Below are 9,361 nucleotides of genomic sequence, written 5' to 3'. Positions count from 1 at the left end.
CGTTTTGGTGGTGACCGGTTTAATGATGGCCCCCCTGAGCAAGTTGTAGGTTTGTAAACGTCTTGTATCTCCCTTTCATACACACAGCACATTCAAAGCTACACAGGAACCTTACAGATTTGATTGCAAATACGCCGATTATTTGTTGCTTTGAGGCTGTTCCTTTTTCAAATAATCGAACTGTATGCTTTTGGCAATCTGATCATTTGGTTCTATTACTTGTAGATATTTTAATTTGGATATATTCTAATTTTGCAGAGGTTTCGTCATTTGTTCATGCTTGTGAGGGAGATGCAGTGACAAAGCTCAGTAACGAGAAAATACCCTACTTTAATGCCCCAATCTACCTTCAAAACAAAACTCAGATTGGCAAAGTTGATGAAATATTTGGTCCTATCAATGAATCTGTAAGTCAGACTTCACCATTTTGTTTTGATGTTGTTAGCTAAAGCTGCCTGTTTTGTTAATTTTGTCAATTAGGTTTCTAACTGATATGGGTTCTCTTTCTGCTTAATTTGTAGTTCTTCTCAGTTAAAATGATGGATGGTATTGTAGCAACTTCATATGCTGCAGGTGATAAATTCTACATTGATCCAATGAAGCTATTGCCACTAGCCAGATTTCTTCCACAGCCAAAGTATGTTCATTTTTACTTGTTCTTTAAAATATTACTTATAAACTTGCATTTACGAAGGGGGTGCTTGGTTGGGGTAATTAGGGGTGAGTGGGTTGGGGAATGGAAATCATTAATGGTATCTGATTTAATGCAATGGAATGAGTCCTTACCAGGCAAATAAAGCATTCCTCAACATATTGGGGGTAATGAAACTCATTCCCCGGCATTTCCATTTCTGAAAGGAACAAGCACCCCATTAGTCATATCCTGAATTTTCTGTCATTGTAGCAGGCGCAGCTAGTTTTTATTGCAAATGTGCAATAGTTTTGATGTAGCTAATTACTTTAAGGAAGGTCATCATCTGATTCTTGAATGCTTCTTGATCGAGCATCAAGAATTTGATTTCCGATTCTCTCATAAAACCTTGCATACCATATGTATGTATGTTGAATGTCATTGAACGGTAAGAAGCTCACAGGAAGAAGAAATACATATTCAATCTTAAGAGTCTCACATCGGGTTAGTCTTGAACAATTTATGCTCAATATATTTTGGAACATTCTCTTCTCAAGGGCTCTTTTAGACAGTATTCCAATAGGGTTCTATATATCTTCACATGGTATCAGACCCAAAGTCTTACCTCTCTAGGGACTCGACATTGTGTGGGCAATCCGTATGCATCTAGCTTTAGTTGGAGGGGCATGTCAGAGTACCACATCGGTTTGACTTGGATAGTTTCTCATCAACATATGTTGGACCTACCTTCTCCCCTCATGGGCTCTTTTGTAGAGTAATGTAATGGAGTTGTACATGATGTCACATAAAAAGAGTTTGGTCTTGCAATTGGTTAGAAATTGCTTTGCATATTAGTTAAATGTAGGGATATGGTAGAGTCATCAGGAATTATTATTATCGTGTCTGTTGGCTGCTGTGTGTTATCAGGCTTCTTGTATTATGTGGGATTTTGGTTCTTTTTTAAACTTTGATGTTACAGGGGGGCAAGCACTGGTGGAAGAGGTGGTGGACGTGGGGGTGGAAGAGGAGGTGGTAGAGGTGGTTCTTTCCGTGGTAGAGGTGCTCCAAGAGGTGGTAGAGGCGGTGGGTTTCGTGGTGGTGGTGGTGGTCGTGGCGGTGGGTTCAGTAGGGGCCGAGGGAGATACTAGAACAATATATTCATGTATGTTTTATCTCATGCACTTAAAATCTTGTAGTTTTTGTTCAAGTTTTCCCTTTAGTTTCTGTAATGGCACTATTTGAAAAATGACTTGTTTGATCATCAGAAATCGACTACTTGTTACCTCCATACTTTTCGTTCGATATATTTTGAAGAACGTTTTGTATCTCTCTTTGTACTTGTTGCATTAGAAACGACGCTTGTGCTTGACGTTCACATGTTAAACCACCGTCACTTACGCTGTGTTTTTCGAGTCCTCTTTTATGGAGGGAAGAAAAACTGTTGTGTTCTTCGGGTTTTTTTAAGTTGGTATAAAGGAAGGAAAATAATGTTGATTTTTCATCTAAAACGTTCCTCCCAAATTAAAAAATTATTTTCTTCTTTTTCTTTTATTTTCCGTTCTTTTCCCTTACTTCACTGTCTTTGATTAAATATTTAAAATATAACTTAGAAAGTTAATTTTACAACTTCGTATTAAATGGAAGTCCATGATGTTTTGAATTTGTGAAACTGTGACCGATATGAATAGATAAATCTATAAAAGTGTAAAATCTAAAGTTAAAATATAAAAACACAAAAGCTAAAAAATAAAAAAATTAATAAATCACGTCTTGTTAAAAAAAACACACGCCATGGTACACCTTACAGAAACGCTATAAGCCTTTTCATAACTACAAAGACGCATTTCACACCATATCCCGCCATGGTGATAACACAAGTTATGTTTCAAAATTTATTTGTGAACAAAGAGCATTTAAGGGGCCGTTTACCTAATCACTTACCCGTGAAATTCAACACTATCGCTTACTTACAGGGTAAGATTTTAGTCCATGAAAACATCATATGCAACAATTTACCCGGTAAGCACCAACCGTGGTAAGAGTTGTCACCGTCACTTACCGGGTAAGACTTTCGGTCCTTGTTTTGCTCTTATCGGGTAAGATTTTTAATTATTACCATATTCATCTGGTAAGATAAACGTCACTTCTAAATGTGTGTTTTCTTGAGGGGTTTTGAAAGAAAATGCAAATAATAATAATAATAATATAAAAAAAATTAAATATTGATACACCATGTTTTCATAAGAGAATTAACCAAGCATGGAAAGCAGATTCTTCTACCCTCCAAAACCCAATTAAATCTTCACCATCACATTTTCAAACTTGAAATACAAAATTACAACTTACACCAATGGAACAACCAACATCTTACCTTCTTGCTCAATTTCAATACCCTAAACCCTAAATCAACATCCCATCCTCATTCAAACCTGATGAAGAAGAACATGATCCAATTGTTTTATTCCAAATCTTCGCCTACTCTGCGCCCACCGTTTTCAGGATTTCTAGCCGCTGATTGCTTCTTGTGTTTCTTGATCTTGGCTTTCTTGGCCTTCATCCGGCGTTTCTTCTCGTTCGCATCAACCCATGTGTAGTCAGACGGTATGCTAAACGGATCTGCTTCGTCTCCAAAGCTGCTAACCTCGGGGTCGTTTGATTGACCTCCGTTGCTTCCTTTCATCCACGAGATCCATGAACTTGACCCTTCTGGTTCTTTGGATTTGGCATCCTGGAAATGAGCTGGGCTGGAGAGTGGGGTTGAGAATTCCTCTGATGAAGATTGTAGCTCTTCGAATTTTGTAAATGTTACAAGAACTCTGATTGTCGGCACGATTGGAATCGCGATCTGCAATGGTAGATAGACGTTGTTTATACTTTCAGTTTTGTAATATTTGTATCATTATCGTACATAAAAGCAACTTGTAACCAACCTCCCATGAAAACCATACCAGATATTGTCCACTTTATCACGGTTTTAAACACATCTAATAGAGGAGCTACACAGTCCCTTGTAAGGCAATCTTAGTTCCCCTCATTAACCAATGTGGGATCTTACACAATGTTTTTCGATGTGCGGCTTAAGATGACAAGTTTGTATATCATATGTATACATACACATATATTTATACATATGAAGGGATGTTCAGGGAAAAACCCCCAAAAAAAATGAAAAACTGAGGAACATTCTGGTAACCATTATTTGGACGGTATGCACATGTACATACAAATAAGTGAAGCTGTTTTTTGGTTATGCACGTGTGCATACCGGACAAATTGCTTACAAATTACTTGTATGCATGTGTGCACACCGTCCAGATGAACCGATACCAGGGTGTTCCCTAGTTTTTCATCTTTTTGCAGTTTTCACCTGAACCTGACCCTACTCATATATATGTTTTCTACCATTCCTCAATGATATTAACAATTTAAATTCATATACGACTCCCTGTACCTAAAGAAAAGAGTCCACATTTGACTTTTGGGTGGCAAGTCCTGAAAAATACTATACGACTCACCGTCACTTACCGGGTAAGACTTTCGGTCCTTGTTTTGCTCTTATCGGGTAAGATTTTTAATTATTACCATATTCATCTGGTAAGATAAACGTCACTTCTAAATGTGTGTTTTCTTGAGGGGTTTTGAAAGAAAATGCAAATAATAATAATAATAATATAAAAAAAATTAAATATTGATACACCATGTTTTCATAAGAGAATTAACCAAGCATGGAAAGCAGATTCTTCTACCCTCCAAAACCCAATTAAATCTTCACCATCACATTTTCAAACTTGAAATACAAAATTACAACTTACACCAATGGAACAACCAACATCTTACCTTCTTGCTCAATTTCAATACCCTAAACCCTAAATCAACATCCCATCCTCATTCAAACCTGATGAAGAAGAACATGATCCAATTGTTTTATTCCAAATCTTCGCCTACTCTGCGCCCACCGTTTTCAGGATTTCTAGCCGCTGATTGCTTCTTGTGTTTCTTGATCTTGGCTTTCTTGGCCTTCATCCGGCGTTTCTTCTCGTTCGCATCAACCCATGTGTAGTCAGACGGTATGCTAAACGGATCTGCTTCGTCTCCAAAGCTGCTAACCTCGGGGTCGTTTGATTGACCTCCGTTGCTTCCTTTCATCCACGAGATCCATGAACTTGACCCTTCTGGTTCTTTGGATTTGGCATCCTGGAAATGAGCTGGGCTGGAGAGTGGGGTTGAGAATTCCTCTGATGAAGATTGTAGCTCTTCGAATTTTGTAAATGTTACAAGAACTCTGATTGTCGGCACGATTGGAATCGCGATCTGCAATGGTAGATAGACGTTGTTTATACTTTCAGTTTTGTAATATTTGTATCATTATCGTACATAAAAGCAACTTGTAACCAACCTCCCATGAAAACCATACCAGATATTGTCCACTTTATCACGGTTTTAAACACATCTAATAGAGGAGCTACACAGTCCCTTGTAAGGCAATCTTAGTTCCCCTCATTAACCAATGTGGGATCTTACACAATGTTTTTCGATGTGCGGCTTAAGATGACAAGTTTGTATATCATATGTATACATACACATATATTTATACATATGAAGGGATGTTCAGGGAAAAACCCCCAAAAAAAATGAAAAACTGAGGAACATTCTGGTAACCATTATTTGGACGGTATGCACATGTACATACAAATAAGTGAAGCTGTTTTTTGGTTATGCACGTGTGCATACCGGACAAATTGCTTACAAATTACTTGTATGCATGTGTGCACACCGTCCAGATGAACCGATACCAGGGTGTTCCCTAGTTTTTCATCTTTTTGCAGTTTTCACCTGAACCTGACCCTACTCATATATATGTTTTCTACCATTCCTCAATGATATTAACAATTTAAATTCATATACGACTCCCTGTACCTAAAGAAAAGAGTCCACATTTGACTTTTGGGTGGCAAGTCCTGAAAAATACTATACAACTCTAAACAAAAACAACTACTTAAGTAACAAGGTTATGCATATGTAAAGTAAATATTCTACTAAACCAAACGAATCCGGTGTATCCACCTGAGGTAGAGTCCAGGGAGGGTAAGGGTCTGTTTGTGAGCAGTTTAGTAAGCTTAATAGCTTATTTGGTCAGCTATACATGACTATATGGTAGTGGCCTAATGATATAGAAACTCGCTTATTCAATAAGCTTCTAGGGGGGGGGGGGGGCTTTATGCATAAAGCCAAGTTTTTTACAAACATGCCCCTCCCAATTAAAAACAAGCTTCTTCTATCTATTAAAAAACCCTTCCAAACAAAAACCTTCTCAATCTATGTAGACAGATTAATCCACACAAACAGCTTTATACACACGGAACTTAATTAAAACCAACCAATCAGCCTATAAGATGTATGCAGACCTGACATCTACCTTAAAGAGTGAATATTCTATTGAAGACAAAAAAATCTATATCCACATTATAAACAAAGTAATAAAGCAAGAGATTGGGAAAAACGTATAATACCTTAACCGGAAACATGCCATGAGGTAGTTTGGTGGTTAGAAGCTCCCTTAATCTTCTTATAGCCTTCACCTTGTTGGCTAGAATGTCGAGTAAAGGCAAAAGCTCGTCCGTTTTCAAAGGGAAATCTGGTGTCAACCACAAAACAGGTCGTAACCCTTTTTTATATTCGCTCTCGTGCTTAGCCTCTGTTGCAGATCCCTTTTTCTTTTTCTTCTTTCCGCTCTTATCTTTTCCCTTTTTAGACTCCCCATTGTCGTCCCCATGGGTTTCAGATGAAGACTTTTGACTATCGTTCAGTTTCGAGAACTTCTTTAGAATCTTTGAATCCTCAGGATCATCGCCACCAGTTTTTGAACCTTTCTTGTTCCAACCGAACCAACCTTTTTTATCTTTATTTAAACCATTTGATTCAGAATTTGCAGATGAACCCGCATTCCCATTTTCATGGCGTTCTTCATCCTCACAAATCCCGTCTGAGTTTCCCATTCGAAGCGCAGAATCCAATTGCATCTTTTCTTCAGGTGTCAACACGTCATCATATTCGTCATTCTCACCTCCTTGTCCTACTCCCCGTTCATCGTTTGTGGAAAAGAGCTCCTCATCGGTCATGGCACCTGGGACCCGTCTTGATTTCACGCTCACCATCACATGAAGCATATCGTAGACCTTACTTTTCCAAGGTCCCACGACCTCCGTCCTCTCTTGCCGTCTCCAATTCAAATGAGGTACAAGCTCGGCCTGAGTTACATCAATTCCAGGCCTGTACATGTTAGTTTGGGACATTAATGCTACTTCATGAGCAACTTCAGCTTCTGAAGGCTGTGCACCAGCTCCCTCTAAAGCATTTGTGATTTCTTTCTCTTTATGAGAAAGAACGATCAACGAACCTGGAGGCAAAGACGTGTTACCATCTCCACTTAAATACCCATCTCCAAGAAACATGAACGTTTGATCCGACCGCTGAATTCGGAATCCGTCAAAGCCAGCGAGCGTCATATCGGCACGTAGATTCGACCCACGTTTCCAAATCCGGTAAGTATCCGAGGGGGCAATCCTTCCTATAAAAGGAATAACCGAACTCTCGAAATGGAAAGTTATCTCCATATAGAAATCACGAATACGAGCAGCCGAAGCTACGATTCGAGGGAGCCTACGACACCACTTGGCCCACGCAAGCGGCTGGTAGTGCCGAGCAATGATCATGGCTATGTTCTCTTCTCGATTACAAACGGCTTCTTGAAGAGCACTCCATCCATGCTCGTTTTGAAGACTCCAATCCGCACCAGCCGCCATTAATATGTCGGCAGAAACCGGATCTTTGAGACGAACTGCAAGATGGAGAGGGGTTTCGCGCCATGGAACATCACGGCGATCAATCACAGCCGAAACAGCATCCGCATCCAGCTCAGCAGCTAACGATTCTGCCTCCGTTGTAACATCCCCGGCCTTCGCCAATCGAGGGAGAGCCGAGATAATGTTCTTGAGGGCCAAATGGTCACCTCGTACAACAGCCAAATGAGCAGGACTATGGGAATATTTGGACCAATCTTCCATTTGAATCTTTGTGCTCTTAGAAATCTAAGTTAAGGATTCACACATTTTCTTACAAAATCAACCAAATATCTCTAGAAATTTCTATAATCTACAAATCTTCCTCAGGATAATAGGTGAAACTATCTTGCTCAATCTGAAAACACAAGAAATAAAGAACAGATTTCACTAAACCATACCATCAAATAAGTTAGAATTCAACCAAGAAAACAGATCCATCTTGCTCTTTAAGTTCTAGATTCTTTAATCAAGAAATCACCGCATATTTCGAATCGGAAATTCGAAATAGAAAAAAAAGCAGAAGCTCCATATTGGGTCAATCTCTTTTCTGCTAAAGATTACAACTTTTTCAAGAAAATTAGCAGGAAGATACCTGGAGGAGTTGAATCGATCCAAGAAATTGATGGGTTTTCTTGAATGAAGACTAAAAAAGCTTCCAAAAGGTCTTTCTATGGATCATCTTCTTGTTCTTCTTCTTGTTCTTCACAGGCAGCTGAATCAGCTCAGATCTCTCTCTCTCTCTTGTTTCTCTCTCCTTTATTAAGACATAATCGAATGTATAATGTAAATTCGTCTCAACACAAATCAAAAGCGAGGGATTTTTCCTTCTTTTTAATGTTGTTTCGCAGACGATTTTGTTGAGATTGAAGAGTGGGGGCATCTATCTATCTTCCCTTTACTCTCTCTCATTTCTTTTTTTTTTTTACCTTTTTGTTCTACCCTCTTTCAACCCAACCTACTCTCTCTCTCTCTCTCTCTCTCTCTCTCTCTCTCTCTCTCTCTCTATATATATATATATCTATCTATATATATATATCTGTGTATCTTATATCTCTCTCTCATGTGGTGGTGCTACTGACACAGCGTGGCAATAAAGACTCCTTTTCTTTTGTGATTTGTGAAGACCAATATGTAGTCTATATCTTTCTTTCAAAGAAATTCCAATATTTTGATGTTTTCTAATTATGATAAATCTTTAAAAAAAAGGTAGATGGTTTTGTTATATCACGTTTAAAAGATATAAACTTATGTATTAGACTTGATATTTTGAACTAATATCGGTTTATTATATGGATCCGTACTACATATCTATGTACGCATTAGAATTGTGGAGAGATGAGCTGATTCGTTAGACTCGAACTGTTCAACTTCTTAAAAAAACAAGTTTGGACGATTATTTTGGAAAGATATGATTAGGGATGAGCTGAATTTTTGAAATTAATGGACAGACATCAACAATGTCCACTTAATATGACGACTTTTTGAGGAGAACCTAAAAATATAGTTACGATCGGATCGAGTCCTCATTAATTCTCATTTCCCTCGTTCTGCTTTCCAGTTCCCATTTTTCTCATTTATCTTAGGTCCCGTTTGGTTTGTGAGAATGGAATAGATATGGAGGATTTGGATTTCAAATTCATTCCAATCTCATGTTTGGTTTGTTGGATTGTTCGGATTTGAAATCTTATGATTTAATTGAAATCATACAAACATAGGATTTTGAAGGGCAGTGCTAATGGCACCCCCTTAATAGGGGGTGTTGATTGCTTGGGAACTTGTGCATTTTAAAACATCAAATCCATTCCATAATATATCATATTTAATAATAATTATTATTATTTAATACATATATATGCTAATTAAGTTATATTATATATATATATATATA

At 38.0% G+C, this 9,361-nt stretch overlaps 2 protein-coding genes across 3 annotated transcripts; one reads left to right on the top strand and one right to left on the bottom strand.

The window, feature by feature from the left end:
• Nucleotides 1-3: 3 nt before the first annotated feature.
• LOC112524408 (putative H/ACA ribonucleoprotein complex subunit 1-like protein 1) lies at nucleotides 4-1,919 on the top strand (the record flags this gene model as incomplete). The annotated part of the gene is made up of 4 exons (XM_025134198.1): nucleotides 4-49; nucleotides 259-407; nucleotides 522-637; nucleotides 1,611-1,919. Coding segments are annotated over 4 exons (480 nt in total), but the record flags the coding sequence as incomplete, so codon positions are not given.
• A 2,361-nt stretch (nucleotides 1,920-4,280) lies between these two features.
• On the bottom strand, nucleotides 4,281-8,385 carry LOC112525774 (ankyrin repeat domain-containing protein 13C-like). 2 transcript variants are annotated; one of them, XM_025136038.1, is made up of 3 exons: nucleotides 8,066-8,385; nucleotides 6,142-7,828; nucleotides 4,304-4,942 (listed from the first exon to the last, which is right to left on the bottom strand). In XM_025136038.1, exons 2-3 carry the CDS (start codon nucleotides 7,693-7,695, stop codon nucleotides 4,556-4,558), a joined length of 1,941 nt encoding a protein of 646 aa, XP_024991806.1. In that variant the 5' UTR covers nucleotides 7,696-7,828; nucleotides 8,066-8,385; the 3' UTR covers nucleotides 4,304-4,555. The 2 variants fall into 2 exon arrangements, with proteins under 2 accessions (XP_024991807.1, XP_024991806.1); XM_025136039.1 differs by lacking the exon at nucleotides 8,066-8,385 and having other exon boundaries at nucleotides 4,281-4,942; nucleotides 6,142-8,052.
• Between the last annotated feature and the right edge of the window lie 976 nt (nucleotides 8,386-9,361).

This window comes from Cynara cardunculus (genome assembly GCF_001531365.2).
Source record: "Cynara cardunculus var. scolymus isolate 2C chromosome LG 13, CcrdV1, whole genome shotgun sequence".
NCBI lineage: Eukaryota > Viridiplantae > Streptophyta > Magnoliopsida > Asterales > Asteraceae > Cynara > Cynara cardunculus.
The sequence above is the reverse complement of the archived record's forward strand: the minus strand, read 5'-3'. Positions and strand labels throughout refer to the sequence as shown.

Coding starts and splice junctions, on each gene's coding strand:
- LOC112525774 (XM_025136038.1), bottom strand. CDS start 7,695: ATGGAAGATTGGTCCAAATATTCCCATAGTCCTGCTCATTTGGCTGTT. Junction 4,943..6,141: donor ATGGCATGTTTCCGGTTAAG/GTATTATACGTT, acceptor CTACCATTGCAG/ATCGCGATTCCAATCGTGCC.